This window comes from Pogoniulus pusillus, chromosome 8 (assembly GCF_015220805.1).
Source record: "Pogoniulus pusillus isolate bPogPus1 chromosome 8, bPogPus1.pri, whole genome shotgun sequence".
NCBI lineage: Eukaryota > Metazoa > Chordata > Aves > Piciformes > Lybiidae > Pogoniulus > Pogoniulus pusillus.
The window spans coordinates 23,154,359-23,173,497 of NC_087271.1; the positions used below are offsets into that span (position 1 = coordinate 23,154,359).

The 19,139-nt window shown below is 45.4% G+C and overlaps 1 protein-coding gene across 6 annotated transcripts in view; it reads left to right on the plus strand.

Annotated features, from left to right (window-relative positions):
- The window catches only part of TRABD2B (TraB domain containing 2B), a 354,347-nt gene that overhangs the window by 309,467 nt on the left and 25,741 nt on the right, over positions 1-19,139 (plus strand). For 4 of the 6 annotated variants that reach the window (XM_064147574.1, XM_064147576.1, XM_064147577.1 and 1 more), the window contains exon 6: positions 15,854-16,123. In XM_064147574.1, the coding sequence (XP_064003644.1) occupies positions 15,854-16,123 (270 nt within the window). Of the gene's footprint in view, positions 1-6,508; positions 6,646-15,853; positions 16,124-16,188; positions 16,353-19,139 lie in introns of those variants that run through there. The other 2 variants (XM_064147575.1, XM_064147582.1) reach the window with 2 other exon arrangements.

Here is a 19,139-nt window from a genome sequence, read left to right on the forward strand (position 1 = left end):
AAGGAAAAAGAATTGCCAAAAGGAGTAGAATTCAATTTGGATTGCATGTGAGTAAGTTGCAGACAACACTTAGGTATTAGCTGTAATTTTACTGAGGAATCAAAATTGAGCAGCCAGTTTGGAGGAGTTTGTGTCAGCTTCTTACTCTTGAAATCTATCTGCATGGCAGACACTGGCTTAAACCAAGGTGAGGAATGGTTTGGGAATAACAACATGAAATAAGAATAGTTCTGCAACTGCCTTTATGTATGGCTGACACTGACTAGAGAGGAGCAGACAGACATAGACGTTAGGAGCTCCGCTGACCTAAAAGGCAAATAGAATAGAGACAAGTTTTGGTGAGCATTTCTAGCTTGGTTGTGGTAAATGGAGGAGAAAGAAGTATTTGTTGATTCTGGTCACTGGATTCTGATATTGTAACTGCTGAGTTGAGATGGTGGCATTTGGTGGCCGTTGTCCAGTCTCCCAGAAACTGCCTAGATCACTGTAAGTACACTGTAGAATCAGAAGTGACCCAAAACTTAAACCCAAGCCAAAACTTTGGAAGCATCACAATTAGACCTGCAGGAACTTATTTGTCCAAATTGGACCAAATGAAATAAGAATTTTATGCTTTGCAGAACCTCTTGGATGATGGAAGTTATTTTCCAGCACCTGAAAAATCTGCTTCTGCATAATTAATATGACATCACCTCATAGAAACATAGAAGGATCAAAGAGTTTATAAGGAGGAAAAAGAGATTACGTTGCCCAGTAATAAGTCCACCATTGTTCTTTATTAAAGCAATATATGTGTGTTTATTTAAAAGTTATTAAAAAGAAAGAGCAGTATATTTATTCTTGTTGCTAATGGTTTTCAAGCAATAAGAGAAAAAACATAAGGGGAATAATGCTTGAAAATACTCCAGCTCAATAAAAATTGTAGACTCATAGAATGGTTTAGGTTGGAAGGGACCTCAAAGATCATCTAGTTCCAACCCCCTGCCATAGGCAGGGACACCTCCCACTAGAACAGGTCAATTAAGGCTTCATCCAACCTGGCCTTGAACACCTCCAGGGAGGGAGCAGCCACAACCTCCCTGGGCAACCTGTGCCAATACTTCACCACCCACGCTGGAAAGAGCTTCTTCCTAACATCTAGTTTAAATCTCCCCTTTGTCAGTTTCAACTCATTATTCCTTGTCCTGTGATTAAACTATTTACCTTGTAAATAGTCCTCCCCAGCCCTCCTGTAGCCCCCCTTCAGATACTGGAAGGCTACTCCAAAGTCTCCTCGAAGCCTTCTCTTCTCCAGGCTGAAGAACCCCAACTCTCATAGCCTGTCCTCATAGCAGAGCTGCTGCATCCCTCTGAGCATCTTTGTGGCCTTTTCTGGACTCACTCCAACAGTTTCATTTCCTTCTTGTATTGGGGGCTCCAAAACTGCACACAGTAAAAAAAATGCAGCCTTAGGGTTTTCTGGTTTTTGGGTTGTTGGGTTTTTTTTTTTTTTTTTGGTTGTTTGTTTTTGGGTTTTGTTTGTTTGTTTTGTGTCATGGAGTTTTGTGATTTTGGGTGGTTTGGGTTTTTTTTTTGCTTGGTTGGTGTTGGTGTTTGATTTGGTTTGGTTTTGCTTGTTAAGGAGGGGTTTTGATTCCTCTGTACTCAGCACTGGTCAGACCACACCTTGAGTACTGTGTCCAGTTCTGGGCCCCTCAATTCAAGAAAGGTGTTGAGGTGCTGGAACATTTCCAGAGAAGAGCAACAAAGCTGGTGAGGGGCCTGGAGCACAAATCCTGTGAGGAGAGGTTGAAGGAGCTGGGCCTGTTTAGCCTGGAGAAGAGGAGGCTCAGGGGTGATCTTATTACTGTCTACAACTACCTGAAGGGGCATTGTAGCCAGGTGGGGGGTGGCCTCTTCTCCCAGGCAACCAGCAATAGAACAAGGGGACACAGTCTCAAGTTGTGCCAGGGTAGGTATAGGCTGGATATTAGGAAGAAATTCTTCCCAGGGAGAGTGATTTCCCATTGGAATGGGCTGCCCAGAGAGGTGGTGGAGGCACCGTCCCTGGGGGTCTTCAAGAAAAGCCTGGATGAGGCACTTAGTGCCATGGTCTAGTTGACTGGCTAGGGCTGGGTGATAGGTTGGACTGGATGATCTTGGAGGTCTCTTCCAACCTGGTTGATTCTATGATTCTATGATTCTGAGTTAGAAGTGAATTGTAATGAGGCCACTACAAAAATTATTAAACAGTTAATTAAATGCATAAAGAAAATTTCCCCAACTTATATACAATTAACACAGAGAGATTCCATGATGTGGCTGGTAAAGCTATTTTGGCAGAATGTATATATATAAAGCCAGGTTAAATGATTTAGGAAAGGGTTTAGAAAATGCTTACCACTGGAGAGTCTTGCAGCACAAACTGCCGCTTAAAGGTTGAACGTAAACTTTGGCAACCTTCAGAGAAGAGCTACTCGCTGGGTAGAGTCTCAGTATTTGTAACCCAAAAGTATATGCTGCAGTCGAGGGGAAACGCAGCCGCAGCCACGTGGCGATGGTGCGGCAGGGCTGCGCTGCTTGTGTCGCTCAGAGCGAGCACCTCAGCGCCAGAGAAAATCCGCCCGCAGGAGGCAAGGCCTTGGTGGCTCTCGGCAAGTCCTCGGAGCGGTGAGCCACGGGGCAAAGCAGCAGCCAGGCTTGCGGGCTGGAGCGGTCTGTTGTGCGCAGCGCAGGAGTCGGCCCGCAGTGCTGGGGCGATGGCCGGCAGGTTCCGCTCTCACAACTCGTTGCTGTGTCACTGCCTAGACTGGGCCAGAGTTGAAGCGCCTCGGGGTCGGCTGAGCTCAGGTGGATAGCTGTATCCCAGCGTGGGGCAAGCCGTGTCGGTTCCTTGGCTCAGGCAGGCAGGGCCAGGGCTTCCCTCGGCGGGGGAGGCAAGTCCCCAGCTACGCACGGTGCAAGGAGAGCCCTGCAGAGGGACCTGGACAGGCTGGATGGGTGGGCAGAGGCCAATGGGATGAGATTGAACAAGGCCAAGTGCAGGGTTCTGCACTTTGGCCACAACAACCCCAAGCAGCACTACAGGGTGGGGACTGAGTGGCTGGAAAGCAGCCAGGAGGAAGGGGACCTGGGGGTACTGGTAGATAATAGCTGAAGATGAGCCAGCAGTGTGCCCAGGTGGCCAAGAGAGCCAATGGCATCCTGGCCTGGATCAGGAACAGTGTGGCCAGCAGGACAAGGGAGGTTATTCTTCCCCTGTACTCAGCACTGGTCCGGCCACACCTTGAGTGCTGTGTCCAGTTCTGGGCTCCTCAATTCAGGAGAGATGTTGAGGTGCTGGAGCATGTCCAGAGAAGGGTGACAAAGCTGATGAGAGGCCTGGAAGGCAAACAGGTAGTGAGCAAAAGAAAGGCGGCAGCAGCAAACAAACAAGTTGGCTAGCTTCTAAGCGTTTTAACGAGTGTCTTTGACCAATAGCAACAGATAAAAACACCCCTAGAACCATCCTAAGTTATTTCGCCAAGCAGGGAGATGCCCATGCCTAGCATCCGTGACCTGCGTTTACTAAAGACAAAGCAGGCTGTAAGACAAGGCCAGATATGGTGTCTGTGATAGACAGAGGCGCCAAGGCTCTTGTCTGCTCTCCTGCAGAAGGAGGGGGAAGGGCACCAATGTGGGTATTCAGGTGGGTGTTCAGGATATGTCATGGTGTGATGGTTTGGGTGTTCCCAGCCCCCCACACTTTGGAAATCACCCAGACTAGGCTCAGCTGGCTCTGGAAATCTGAATGAAGCTTATATTTACAGGTAGCGCAATATGCAAGCAGATATTTACAGTATATACAGTTATAGACATAAATATACAAGGTAAAAGGTAATACAGAAACACAACACCATCCCAGAAACCTGAGTCCCCAGGAGGGGCTCCCAAGTGCCCTTCCACCTTCTTCCACCCTTCTCGACCTTACTCCAGTCCCAAGGAGGAATGGAGGTTTGGCCAGGGGGTTAGGAAGCAAAGTGGATTAGTCAGAGAGACCGCAGAGAGGCTAGAGAAAGAAAAGCAGCTCAGGCAATGCCTCAAGAAGAAGAAGTGCCTTATCTATGTTTGGATTCTTGTTCTTACACCTCTCAACACGCCTATGAGTGAAGCAGACATCACCCTTGTTTGTCTTTCACAGCCTGTAATTTAGTTCTTCTCACCAAAACATTCTAGCTAGCTTCAAATTAGCACATTGGGATAGATATTCTAGGCACAATTTGGACCTTCCACCACATTGGTGTAATGCCATCATGTTAAATTCCTGGCAAATTTGGGTAGAAGTCAAGATTCCCATTCCAGAGGTAATGCTATCAGTCCAACATTTGCTTCTGGGAGGGAAAAGCAGAAATATCAAAAAAACATTGCAAAGCCAAAAAAGTTTATCAAAAGACACTGAAACATTTCAGTTAATGTGACAAGGCTTCGAGTGGAATCATGGGCATATAGGAGTTGTAATTTGAATGTAAAGCCTTTTCTCCCCTCTGTGAAGCAGGCTTCCAAGAAAGAACCAGATATCCCAGAATAGCTGCATAATAACACTCTCCTAGGTTGAGCAAGGATGGTTGAGCAGAGTAGAACCCTCCTTGATCTGCAAGATAGGTATTCTATCCAAAGAGCTTTAAGTACAGTGAGGCACCAAAGGCAGCTGTATTATGAATGTTTTGCTTAAATCAGGAGGGCCATGATGGGAGTCTCCCTCTATGGAGATACTCAAAACCCACCTGGATGCATTCCTGCATGATCTGGTATAGGTGATCCTGCTCTGGCAGGGGAATTGGACTGGATGAGCATTCAAGGTCCCTTTTAGCCCTTGACATTCTATGGTTCTGTGATTCTATGCCCAGATTACTCAGACAGAAGTAACTTAGCACTGAATTGGTGTGGCAGGAAGAAAGTGATGATTTAGAGAAGAGTCTGAGGTGAGGGTTTGTGTGCCACAAGCAGAAAAGGTTCTTATTTGCTATTTATGTGGGAGATGGGAAAAAGAATGGAAAGTCAACCCATGCTTCCTCTGTGGGCACTGCCCATCCTCTGAGGCTTGAGTGTGCAGCTTACACATTTTTCACTGAAGATGCATGAACAAAGGATTGTTCAGTTCAAGAATTGAACTAAAAAGTTGAAAAGGGGAAATAAGTTCAGAGCAATCTGAAGTGGAACATTGGTTTTGAAGGCAGGGTTTGGAGTTTGTCAGCTTGTTGTCATCTTTATTTATTAGATGGGTTTTTATTTTTAATTGAGATCAATTTTTAAACAAAACAAAACAAAAAAAGGCCACTTTGTACCAGTTCAGTCTTTGAAAACAGAAGATTTTTGTTTTAAATTAAAAGCTTTGTTCAGAAAGTGCTGAAATGAAACATTTTGAGTTTTGTGAATTAAAACAATTCATATGAAAATGTGGAAATAGCATGTTACAGATGTTTCAGATGGCCTCTCCTCTTTCATCAGATTCAACCACTCGAGTTGCAGAAAGCTTTCATTTCTTCTCCTGTGCCGTAGGTTAGCTCTACCTTTAATGGCAAAGAATAGATAGCAAAGGTTTTACTCAGTTCTCATATTTTCTCAACCCAAGAAGGAAAACATCACTGTCCATGAGAATATCTTGACCTCACAAACTTTTCACTTCATTTATGCATAGAGTTGAGGGTTTGCCCATATATTGCACATAGATTCCTTCTCAAAGTCAGGCCACCATTCTGGAGCAACAGGGTTTCTTCCCGGAGAAATAGTCTGACCTAGATCCTGAATCCAGAGATCCTGTTCAAGTTTGGGGTGAACTTTAATTGAATTTAACTACTTCATCTAATTTAATTGCTCATCAGATGCAGTTTCACTCTGGTTCCAAAGTAAAAATAAATAAATTGTTTCCAAATTTTGTTAATAGATGGAAATGCTTTAACTTAATTGTACAGGCCTAAGGCAACCACATCCTAAAGAAAATAACTTCATTCTAATTAAGCTAATCAGATAAGTGCATAGTCAGGGATTTACCAGGTATTTTCTTTTGCTGTCTCTTGAGTGCAAATTAATCCTGAATTACTTACCTGAAGCAGCTCAGGTAGGTTAGGTCTGGGTAGAATCTAAATCTCTAATCTCTTGGGAGTTGCTTTATTTTGCAGTAAATTAAACAAATAATTACATTTCCTTACAGAAAAATAACTGCATATTATTACAGCAACCACTGGATGTCTCTAAGGGACATTTGGATGTGGTGCTTAGGGATATGGTTTTAGGTGAATCTTGTAGAGTAGGGTTCTGGGTTGGACTTGGTGATCCTGAGGGTCATTTCCAACCTGGATGTTTCATATGCTTTCATCTTGAAGGAGATGAACTCCACAGTGGCATGCACTGATACCACCTGTTTTACATGAGAAACTGTGATCTAAATCCATACTTCACATCACTAGTAAGAAGCCCTATAGGCTGTGCTGGAGTGGGTTAGTATTTCTGCTTGATTGTCTGTTTTCCTTTTGCTCTGTATTCTCCCAAGAGCTTTGAAAATATGAATTTCACCCTAGCACAGAAGAGAAAAGAAAAAAAAAAAAGAAGCTTCTTATGGGACAGGACATTCTGGTGCCTGCCAATTGGGTGTGCATGACTGCTCCCTCTGAGAGATGCATAGGGGAAAAAAGGGCAAGAAGCAGATGTCTCTGTGGCCTGTGGCAAGGGGAGCAAGGATGCGTGCGAGTGACTGACAAATTCCTGCTTTGACAAAGGCTCCCAAACTGGAATTTATGGGAACCCATCTATAATAAAATGCTCTTAACTTGGTGTCTGGCTGTCATGGCTGCTGCATCCCAAGTACGGTGGCATAAGGATAAAGCTCCCACGTCACACATTCCTTCCTATCACCACAGCTTCTCTCTTGATGAAACAAAATCTTTCCTTGTCTGATGGTTCTGAAAACCGAAGGAAGAAAACCTCAGCAATGTTGCTGTACTTGGAAGGGCATGCAAAGCATGGCAGGCTTCTGTGCAAAACTTTTCCATTGCTGGTGCTACAAAAGACAGGATGCAAATAGCAAACTGGCAGGCTCTCGTCTAAGAGCATTCTGCACACATCTAAGGGAATGGAAGCCTTACCACAAGATTGCTGGAAAGATAGGTTGATGATCCCAAGCACAAATCCAGGCTGGGTGACAAAAGGCTGGAGAGCAGCCCTGAGGAAAAGGACCTGGGGTCTGGGTTGATGAAAAGTGTGAGTGCAGCCCAGACAACAACTGTGTGCTGGCCTGCAGCAGGAACAGTGTGGCCAGCAGGGCAAGGGAGAGGATTCTGCCCCTTTACTCTGCTCTCATGAGATCCTATTTGCAGCCCTGTGTGCAGTTCTGGAGCCCCCAACACAAGAAGGACATTGAACTGTTGGAGTGAGTCCAGAGGAGGCCATAATGATCAGAGGGCTGCAGCAGCTCTGCTATGAGGACAGGCTGTGAGAGTTGGGGCTCTTCAGCCCCTCTCTGCAGAAGAGAAGGCTTCAAGGAGATCTTGGACTGGCCTTCCAGTTTCTGAAGGGGACCTACAGGAAGGCTGGAGAGGGACTGTTGACAAGGTCTTGTAATGACAGGACAAAGGTTAATGGGTTTAAACTGGCAGAGGGGAGATTTCAACTAGATGTTAGGAAGAAGTTCTTTCTAGTCTGGGTGGGGAGACACTGGCACAGGTTGCCCAGGGAGGTTGTGGCTGCTCCCTCCCTAGAGGTGTTCAAAGCTAGGTTGGATGAGGTCTTGAGCGACCTGTTCTTGTGGGAGGTGTCCCTGCCTATGGTGGGGGGTTGGAACTGGATGAGCTTTAAGGTCTCTTCCAACTTAAACCATTCTGTGATTCTACAATTTAGTTGGGTGGAAGATGTGTATGGTTAACAAAGGCATCTTCTCCCTCAAGAGCAAATTCCTGGCTGAGCTGAAGCCCAGGGAAGGTTTGATGTGGGACATGCCAAATGATGTCATCTGTACTCTGGCAGTGTCAGTGAGTGGAGGCATTAGTGGAGTCTGCCCTAACTGATGATCCCCTTAGACAATGGTCAATGAATTGGTGGTTGAGCAAATGCCTGCTAGTGGGGATGAGGTGTAGTGAAAAGCATATTGTTAACACCATGCTGCCTCAGAACAGGAATGAAACGTGGATACTCTGTTTCACCCTACAGAGGAGTATATTCAGCACTCTGAACTGTATAGATTGCATAGTTGGTGTGAGGAGTAGGAAGATGCTTGCCTAGGCAGGGAGAAAGTTGTGGCTGTGGTGCCTGGTGGGTTGGGGTTGAATGAAAGTGGGACACGGGCAGTTTTAAGCCTGGGAATTATGAGAACAGGCTATTACAGAACTCCATGATGTTAATGTCATGTTTCTGAACAGATCCACTCAATAACCCCAGCAAATCCCACTGATGAGTCAATTTTCTGTTGTCAGTGCCAGCATAGAGAGACACTGGAGACCAGAATGCAGAGTTAAAAAAATGCTAAGATGGCCTAAAGGAACATACAGCTTAGCCTCAACCACTTACATGTTTTGTTTTGCTCTTTTAATTCTTGGAAATAATCAGGAAAGGAATGGTAAATTTCACCAGAAGTGAAACAAAGCCACAAGGATCTTCGTGGATTAAGGGTTTTGAAGAACTAGCAAGAATAGATGTTTTCCTGTTTCCACTTTGTTTTCTGTACCTTGAGACCAAGCCACGTAGGACATTTGGTGAAACTTCCAAGTTTTCTTGCTTGGACTCTGTTAGAGAACTTGTTTTGCAGAGCTGTGTTTCGCAGGGAAGGAAATGAGGTGAGAAAAGCCCACCTAAGGGCCTGAAATACTTCAGTTTCTGAAAGACCATCATGTGTAGTCATAGATTTAAAAGTGTGTGGAACCTCTAAAGCTGGAGTTGGATCAAGTTATTCATGAGAAGATCTCTGAGATCTTTCTCTTGACCATGAGCCAGCAGTGTGCTCTTGTGGCCAGGAGGGCCAATGCCATTCTGGGGTGTATTAGAAGGGCTGTGGTTAGTAGGTCGAGAGAGGTTCTCCTGCCCCTCTACTCTGCCCTGGTGAGACCTTATCTGGAGTATTGTGTCCAGTTCTGGGACCCCAGTTCAAGAGGGACATAGAACTGCTTGAGAGCCACAAAGATGATGAAGGGAATGGAACATCTCTCTTACAAGGAGAAATTGAGGCAGCTTGGGGTCTTCAATGTGGAGAAAAGGAGACTGAGAGGTGACCTCATCAATGGTTATAAATATGAGTGCCAGGAGGATGGAGCCAGGCTCTGCTGAGTGATGCCTGATGACAGGACAAGGGGCAATGGGTGAAAGTTGAGGCATAGGAAGTTTCACTGAAACATGAGGAGGGATTTTTAACCTGTGAGGGTGACAGAGGCCTGGAATAGACTGCCCAGGGGTGTTGTGAAGTCTCCCTCTCTGGAGATATTCAAAACCCACCTGGATTCATTCCTGTGTGATCTGCTCTAGGTGATCCTGCTCTGGCAGGGGGATTGGACTGGATGAGCTTTTGAGGCCACTTCCAGCCCCTGACATTCTGTGATTCTGTGATCAGGATATTCAGGTGGTGCTTTCTCACTTTTTCTTCAGAAGAGAAGGATTTTTCTCTGGCTCTAAAACTGAAACTGTGTATCTTGAAAAGATGTCTCAGCAGTAGTGAAGGAGTGCGGGGAGGAAAAACTGTATTATATCCCCATGGTTGCATACAGTGCAGCTGTGATCAGAGTGCATTGAGATAGAGGCCAAAGGGAAGGCACAAAATGGGCCATGAAATGGTCAGTTGAATCTAAGTAAAGTTTCATGCAACAGAGAGGTCTGTTGTCCAGTTATCCTATTGTGGGTGGGAGGTTTTGGGGGGAGGGAAGAAATCCAGAAATGTATCCCTTGGTATTACCAACATTCTAAATCTTGTACTGGAATAAATGGGAAAGTTCTATAAAATCATGGAATGGTTTAGGTTGGGCAGGACCACAAACATCATCCAGTTCCAGCCCCCTGCCATAAGCAGGGACACCTCCCACAAGAACAGGTCGCTCAAGGTCTCATCCAACCTGGCCTTGAACACCTCTAGGGAGGGAGCAGCCACAACCTCCCTGGGCAACCTGTGCCAGTGTCTCACCACCCTCACTGGAAAGAACTTCTTCCTAACACCTAGTTTCAATCATCCCTCTGCCAGTTTAAACCAATTACCTCTCATCCTGTCATTACAGGACCTTGTCAACAGTCCCTCCCCAGCCTTCCTCTAGGCCCCCTTCAGATACGGGAAGGCCAGTCCTGGGTCTCCTTGAAGCCTTCTCTTCTGCAGGCTGAAAAGCCCCAACTCTCACAGCCTGTCCTCATAGCAGAGCTGCTGCAGCCCTGTGAGCATCTTTGTGGCCTCCTCTGGACTGGCTCCAAACAGTTAAATGTCCTCCTTGTGTTGGCGTGGTCTCCAGGTGGACATTGTGCCCTTGATCACCACTCCGTGTGTGACCATCCAGCCAATTCCTTATCTAGCAGTGCTCCACCCATCAAGTCCATTTTTTTCCAGTTTGGTGACCAGGATGTCATGTGGGACAGAGTCAAATGCCTTACTCAGGTCCAGGTAGATGATGTCAGTTGCCCTTCCCTTGTCTACTGTTGCTGTGACTTCATCATAAAAAGCCACCAAATTTGTTGGGCATGACTTGCCCTTGGTGAAGCCATTGCTGGTTACCACCAATCACCTTTACTTTGTTTTCCATTTGCCTTAGCAGAGCCTCCAGGAGGATCTGCTCCATGATCTTGCCAGACACAGAGGTGAGACTGACTGCTCTGTAGTTCCTGGGGTCATCCTTTTTTCCCTTCTTGAAGATGGGCGTTATGTTTGCCCTTTTCCAGTCAGCAGGAACTTCACCAGCCTGCCAGGACCTTTCAAATACGATTGGCAGTAGCTTAGCAACTTCATCTGCCAGTTCCCTCAGGACCCATGGGTGGATCTCATCAGGCCCCGTGGGCTTGTGCACATTCAGATTCCTTAGGTGCTCACGAATATGATCTTCAATTATAGTGGGCAGATCTTCCTTCTCCCAGTCCTAATAAGAAGCCCACCTTACTTTCAGTTAAGGTCTTTAAATATTCTCATATTTCAGTACCCACATTCTGTGGCATTGAGAGTTTAGGTTTCAGTTTTGGCTAGCTCCCTGCAGGATGATCAACAGATCTGAAAACAACCAAGTCTCTATTAAATTGGGTTGTTGGGTTTTTATTTGAAGGAGGCAGACATGCATCAACATCCAAGCTTTCAGCAGTCCCTCCTATGTCTTGAGGTAACTATTTGATAGTACAGGAATAATGGAGTTAGTATTGACCAAATGTAATATGCAGTTGCCACAGTGGAGCAATTCCCTCTGCATCAACTCTAAAGCAGAAGTGGTTAGTTTATGACCCTCTTTAGGTTACCACATTTTAATGTTTCTTCAGTGTTTATTTATTCTCTTCCCAAAGAATGTTCTGAAATACTGAGTTTACAACCTGTGGCTCATGTGATGGTAGTGGAAACAATTAAGCTAGAAGCTTTCAAAGCCACCACTGGGATTTTGATGCCCAAACTCGTTAATTTTAATAAGATGTGAGCTGCCAGTCATGTTAAGTGGTTTCTAAAATCTCAACCTGTAAAAGCACCTCTCTGCAGGCTGCAGTTTACTAGGAGCTCAGAGCAAGGTAAACACGAGTAACAAAATAGGAGGTGTTGTAAAGGTGGAAAGTATGTGGTCAGGTGTCTCTAAGACCATTCAGGAAACCAAATGGCAGCCCCAGCCTTAGACTGACAGATGTGGGGGCTGCTCCTACCTTTTGATGGCAAAAAGAAGAAAGTCAATGGAAACAGAAATCTTGGCAACAATCTGATCATCACAGTTCCAGCTGTGATGATCAGATTGTTTATCTGCTTTGAGTTTTCATGCCTGCTCCATGCTCTCGCCTTCTTAACATGCTTCTGTCCACCATAGCCCAGTGGCCAGGGTAGTGCTCTTCTCAGTGTGCAGACTGATGGCTGAGTTGTAGTAAGACCTGGGTGACTTCTCACCACACAGTGAAAAGCAGAGGTCTGCAGAGCAGAACCAAGAGAATTAGCTAATTTGGGGCAGTATCAACCTACTCATATCCACCCTGCTTTGGTATAAGTGCAGGAGACTGAGGCCAGGGTTTTCTTGCCACCAATTGCTGCCTTCTGATACTGCAGTTATCCATGTGGTGTTTATAGATACTTGGTCCAGGTCCTTCTTACCTGCCTAACCCATTCTATCCAATGTCATGCTGTGTTACCTTCCAAGCTGCTAAATCATAGAATCAATCAGGTTGGAAGATACCTCCAAGATCATCCAGTCCAACCTAGCACCCAGCCCTAGCCTATCAACTAGACCATGGCACTAAGTGCCTCAGTCAGGTTTTCTTCAACACCTCCAGGGGCAGTGAATCCACCACCTCCTTGGGTAGCCCATTCCAAAGGCAAATCACTCACTCTGTCAAGAACTTCCTCCTAACATCCAGCCTATACCTCCCCTGGCACAGTTTGAGACTGTGTCCCCTTGTTCTGTTGCTGGTTGCCTGGGAGAAGAGACCAACCCCACCTGGCTACAACCTCCCTTCAAGTAGTTGTAGAGAGCAGTGCGGTCACCCCTGAGCCTCCTCTTCTCCAGGCTGAACACTCCAGCTCCCTCAGCCTTTCCTCACAGGGCTTGTGTTCCAGCCCCCTCACCAGTTTCATTGCCCTTCTCTGGACACATTCCAGTATCTAAACATCTCTTTTGAATGTCTGTGTTTGCATGTTGATTCTTTCCTCTTCCACCATCATGGCTGGATAAAAAAGTAAAAGATCTCCTCTGTGGCCTGATGGAATCCACCCAATGCAAATCCATGGGAGCCCTTCCTTTTACATGTGTCTGGATATAGCTTTGCTTCAGCCTTCAGCCTGCATCACAGTCTAAGAAGTGTTGAAGGCTTAGAAGAGCACCAAGATCTCTCAAAGTTGCTGTACTCAATGAAAACTCATCTTCAACATGAATCGTGAAAAAGCGATTTAATGGGGAGAGAATCCAGAAGCAGCACATCTCTCTCTGATGTAAAATAGAGCATGGAGTGAGTATGAGTGACTGTGAAAAGGACTTGGTGAGAGTCTGAATTCTAGGAACAACAGGAGATTTTCTTGTGTCTTTCACTAACAAAAGCAACCTTGGAGAACTTCAGTCAAGTGTCCTTCTTTCCTATACCTGTCATATGGTCTCTGAAGAATTTCATTTATGTTGGCTATGAGTGACAAAGTTACTGTAGTTTTTTTCCATTGAGTTTCCTAGTAGCAGTGATTAATTATCAGTAGCTATTGGAAGGACCTTTGGGTGAAACATGATGCAGTGGAAATAGAGATGGCCATCTTGGTTGCTATTGTAATGGACTTCAAAAGCATCACATAGAACAAAAAGCTGCCATTAGTAGTAGATGTGACTTTATTTTTTGGAAGAGAAGGCAATGTTCCATAAATGGAACATGTGGTTTCACTTGCAGCACATTTTGTACATTGTCACCAATGAAGTTTAGGGGTTTTTATTACTTTTTCATTAAAATGTCTTACTGGTTTCACTCAGGAGGCAAAACTTTTCACGTGGCTTTAATTGTTTCTGTCATAAAAGTCAGAGCATCCATGTAATAGAAATAGTTTTGCAGACCACAGCCTCGTATTACCTATTAATTCTCTTCCATTTTATGTACCTACAACTCATTAGGCCATCCTAGAGACAGAAAAAGTTTTTGTCTTGCAATTAAGACCAAGCAAGAACTTCTACTGAAGTTAAGGAGTGGGGGAAATCACTTTGTGTCAGTACTGTTTTATTAGATGTTTGTGTCAAATATCTTAGCTCACAAATGCAAGCTCACATGGCTCCATATCAAAGCAGAGAGCTTGTACTGACTTTTTCCTAAAATTAGTGAAACTCTAGAGCATTAAAACAATAAAAGGGTTTGTTTTTTTTTCTGCCTAGTTCCAGCCAGAGGCAAGAGATGATAGTATTTCAAACAGGAGTGAGAGTCTCTGGTAGTATTCTTTCAACGTGGCTTTGGACAGGTCATTTACCCTCACTTCTGCATCATATGGTGAAGGGTTAGAACTAGATGATCTTTGAGGTCCCTTCCAACCTAAACCATTCTGTGATTCTATCATTCTATGAGTCTATTTCTGCATTACACAAAATCTGCTTGAGTTCAAGCCTCACATATCCCATCTCAGCAGCCTAGCTCCTGTCACCAGTCTGGGCTTCTCTGTCACCAGTCCAACTCCAGTAAACACACATCATTGTTAGTGCTGTCAAAACAATTACTTGTTTCTCACAGATGATAGCTAATGTTTGAAAATTAAAAGGGAAGGGAAGGGAAGGGAAGGGAAGGGAAGGGAAGGGAAGGGAAGGGAAGGGAAGGGAAGGGAAGGGAAGGGAAGGGAAGGGAAGGGAAGGGAAGGGAAGGGAAGGGAAGGGAAGGGAAGGGAAGGGAAGGGAAGGGAAGGGAAGGGAAGGGAAGGGAAGGGAAGGGAAGGGAAGGGAAGGGAAGGGAAGGGAAGGGAAGGGAAGGGAAGGGAAGGGAAGGGAAGGGAAGGGAAGGGAAGGGAAGGGAAGGGAAGGGAAGGGAAGGGAAGGGAAGGGAAGGGAAGGTTATCATGAGGTATCTGTTTTCCACAGTTTTGTCATTTAATGTTCAGGCTAGTGGAGAGGTGACATTCACCCTTCTACTGCCTCTAAAGCCTGTAAGAAATAATTAAAATGCCAGAGAACAGCAATAGCAGATCATAGAATCAACCAGGTTGGAAAAGACCTCCAAGACCATTCAGTCCAACCTATCACCCAGCCCTAGCCAGTCAACTAGACCATGGCACTAAGTGCCTCGTCCAGTCTTGTCTTGAACACCTCCAGGGGCAGTGACTCCACCACCTCCCTGGGCAGCCCATTCCAATGGCAAATCACTCTCTCTGGGAAGAACTTCCTCCTAACATCCAGCCTATGCTTCCCCCACCACAGCTTGAGACTGTGTTCCCTTGTTCTGTTGCTGGTTGTCTGGGAGAAGAGACCAACCCCCACCTGGCTACAGCCTCCCTTCAGGTAGTTATAGACAGTAATAAGATCACCCCTGAGCCTCCTCTTCTCCAGGCTAAACAACCCCAGCTCCCTCAGTCTCTCCTCACAGGGCTGTGCTTCAGGCCCCTCACCAGCTTCATTGCCCTCCTCTGGACATGTTCCAGCACCTCAACATCTCTCTTGAATTGAGGAACCCAGAACTGGACACAGTACTCAAGGTGTGCCCTGACCAGTGTTGAGTACAGGGGAAGAATAACCTCCCTTATCCACCTTCCGTGTCCTACTGGCCACACTGTTCCTGATACAGGCCAGGATGCCATTGGCTCTCTTGGCCACCTGGGCACACTGCTGGCTCATCTTCAGCTACTATCTACCAGTACCCCCCAGGTCCCTTTCTGTCTGGCTTCTCTCAGCCACTCTGTCCCCAGCCTGTAGTGCTGCTTGGGTTTGTTGCGGCCAAAGTGCAGAACCCTGCACTTGGCCTTGTTCAATCCCATCCCATTGGCCTCTGCCCACCCATCCTGGCTGTCCAGGTCCCTCTGCAGATCACCTGCCTTTTCTTTTTTCTTCAGTTTAGAGTTTATTTGAAAGCTTGCTAGGAAATAGCACTGCTATCTTTCATTGCTACCCCAGCTCCTTGTACATTTTCTTAGCAGTCTTGAACACTGACCAGTAGTCACAGTATCACAGTATCACCAAGGTTGGAAGAGACCTCCTCTGCTTTTGCTTTTATTTGGCACAATCCCTTGCTTTTTCAACTCTGTAAATGTTGTCTTTTGCAGTTCAAGAACTACAAAGACAAGCCCAGCCTTAGAAGGGTCCTCAGCAACAGCCCTGCCAGCTCTGCAGCTTTCTGAGCAAGTCCCACTGACATCACCTTCCCTGAAGCCTCTGCAGGTGGATGAAGAAGACAGCCTGTCTCCTCACCTCCTCTTGCCAGACAGCATCAGCCAGCTGGAAGAGTTTGGCAGGCAGAAGAAATGGCACAAGAAGCAGCACAAACAGCATCGCCAAAGGCAGTTCAATGACCTCTGGGTTCGGATAGAAGACAGGTGAGTCATAGCTTTCGTGGTCCCCATCCTCTTTCTGCTGTCTCCTGACTCGTTGCTCTTTTCAGATTCCGGCTTTTGTTGATTAGGATTGAGGAAAAGTTAAATGGAAGAGACAGAAAGTGAAGTCATGGTTTTGGAACCTAATGAAGAACTAGGAGGAACAGTCCTAGGCACATTTGATCTAAAAGTAAAGAGAGAAAAAAAGCTAATGCTTAAAATATTTAAAATATACAGAAACAAAACCTTGTCAAACAGGGAGACAATGACAACGGAAAATACTCTGTCTTTGCTCTCTCTCTTCCAAGAGTTATTTTCCAATCTTTTCTGTCAGTTTTCAGCCCAATGACTCATCCATTTTCCAGCCATGCAGAATATTATTGGGATTATTTTTTTTTTTAAGAGTCTGATGTATCTGACTTCCAATATCCTTAACTGTGTTCTGGGGATGAAATGATTTAATATCTTAGACTGCACTGGAAACAGCAAGCTGAGGTAAAGCATTTAACTAAGGCTTCTCTGTGAAGGGAATGAAGGCAGGCACATTTCTATGGCCATTCCAACCTCAGGCTGAGGTTAAAAAATCTAATTTACTGTTTGAATAAGAGCTTTAATGGTTGACCAGGGCTTGCCTTCTCAGTGTGTGCTTTTAGGATTCCTAGGCAATTTACTCTCCCACCTCTACAACTGGGAAAGCTCTTCATGCCTTCATCTAGGCAACAGCATGGGAGATAAACAGCCACAATATTTGTAGATCTCCCAACAAGTCAAAGGAATGAAATAATCTGTTGGTTACTGGCTGCTTGCCTCCACATGGACTGATTGAATTTGAGCATTACTCTTTTTTCCCTTTTTCATAGCATCTAAATTCCTTGCAAGTAAAACGAATCAGAGACTTTCCTAAGGGAAAGAACTTCCCCACATTTGTGTTGGGAGATTTTAGAAATTATTCTGGTTTATTCTTTTTAATGAGTTGTTATTCAGGTGGTGCATATTAATCTTAACATAGTAAGGCTGTTTCTGAGGTTGATGCCAGCCTTGTTAAGAAGATTTACTGTATTTTGTTCTCAAAGCGTGTTCAGTAGTTGGATCCTCTCCACAGTGAAAGTTTAAGCACAAACTAAGAGGCATTTGGTTCAACATGATTGATTGCCTCAAGGACAAGGGACTTTCCTTTCTTTCATCTGCCTTTTTTCCTTCTTTCATCTGCCTTTCTTTCCTTCTGTCATCTGTCTTTCCTTCTTTCAACTGTCCCATGATGTTCCAGCTTCTGCCAGGAGGGTCTGGTCCAGTTCACCATAGGCATCATACAAGTGAGGTGCTTAAACATCTGGTGGGAGTCTGCAGTCTGACAGTTAGGTACAATCCTTTTGCCTCTGCCCTATCTGTCCTGACAGGATGTTGGATGTTGGTCCTGGTATGGCTGTGGAAATGTGTAACCGGGGACTTAAAGCAGTGGTGCTTGTATAGCTTTGATGGACTTTTGTACCCTCTGCTGGCTTTGTTTCAGTAAGAATTGTTCCTAGGGAAAATAATTAAAAGGCTAGTTCCCCAAGTTGGACTTAAATTATTCTCTCTCTGCTCTTGTGAGATTTCATCTGAATCTCAACCTTTTATCCCTCCACTTCCATTTCATAAGAATAGAGACTGGGATAAGGAAGCATAAGTTTCCACTCTCACCACGATGGTGATGAACCAGACACTGTGTGTTGCCTGCCTTGCTGAAAGATCCCAGGGAGATACTAGTGGGAGATCAGAGCCCTAGAAATGAGGGAAAGCTGGAAGAAGGGAAGTCTTAGTGCTTTCAGATGGTTTTTAGAGTTTCTACAGTTCTGGAGTAACTTCTGGTGTTTTCCTGGAAGCAAAACAAAACAAAAATTACAAATCAGAGACTCACAACAAGCTCTAGTTTCCCCATAAATTGGATGGGGTCTCAACTTTCATAAACCAGCTGCTGCATATTGTGCTCTTGGCAGTTGGGTTTCATCAGCATTAATTGCAAGCTGGACTTTGCACAAAGCAATAAACAGTGAGTTCTTTCTAGCTGGTTCCTTTCTGATTGCCAGGAAAAGAGCAGAACAGTGTGCCTGTCACCAGACTTTGCAGCATGCTCATTCTGGGGAGGAAACAGCTAGGATGGATGATAATATGGGCAATGGAGTGTGGCCTACACAGGAGACAAGCATGCAAACTGCTGTGCAGTCTCAGCCATGTTCACCAGCAGTAGTCAGTGAGACAAGGGGGAATGGCCTCAAGCTGAGGCTAGGGAGGCTTAGATTGGACATTAGGAGAAAGTTTTTCAGGGAGAGAGTGGTCAGGCACTGGAGTGAGCTGCCCAGGGAGGTGCTGGAGCCACCCACCCTGACTGTGTTGAAGGGTTGTTTGGATGTAGTGCTTAGGGCTATGGTTTAAGGTGAATCTTGTAGAGTAGGGTTCTAGGTTGGACTTGGTGATCCTAAGGGTCTTTTCCAACCTCAATGTTTCTGTGATTCTGTGACTGTTATTTAAGGATAATTTGGGTTACTAAAAGTTCACTCTCTGGCCTGCCCCATAGATCTGTTGTATTTGCATATACTTAAATCAGAGCCCCCCCAGTATTTTCTGTGCTCTGAGGTCTCTGCATGTAGTATAACCTTGAGCTATGGCCTGGCATTTCCAAATGGTTCTTCTTCCAGTCTGAGATGGGCCACGAAGATGCTCAGAGGGCCAGAGCAGCTCTGCTATGAGGACAGGCTACATGAGTTGGGACTCTTCAACGTGAAGAAGAGAAGGCTTCAAGGAGACCTTGCTGTGGCCCTCCAGTATCTGAAGCGGGCCTAGAGGAGGGCTGGAAAGGGACTATTGACAAGGTCTTGTAATGACAGGATAAGAAATAAAGGGTTTAAAGTGGCAGAGGGGAGATTTCCACTGGATGTTAGGAAGTTCTTTCCTTCCAGTGAGGATGGTGAGACACTGGCACAGGTTGTCCAGGGAGGTTGTGGCTGCTCCCTCCTTGGAAGTGTGCAAGGCCAGGTTGGAT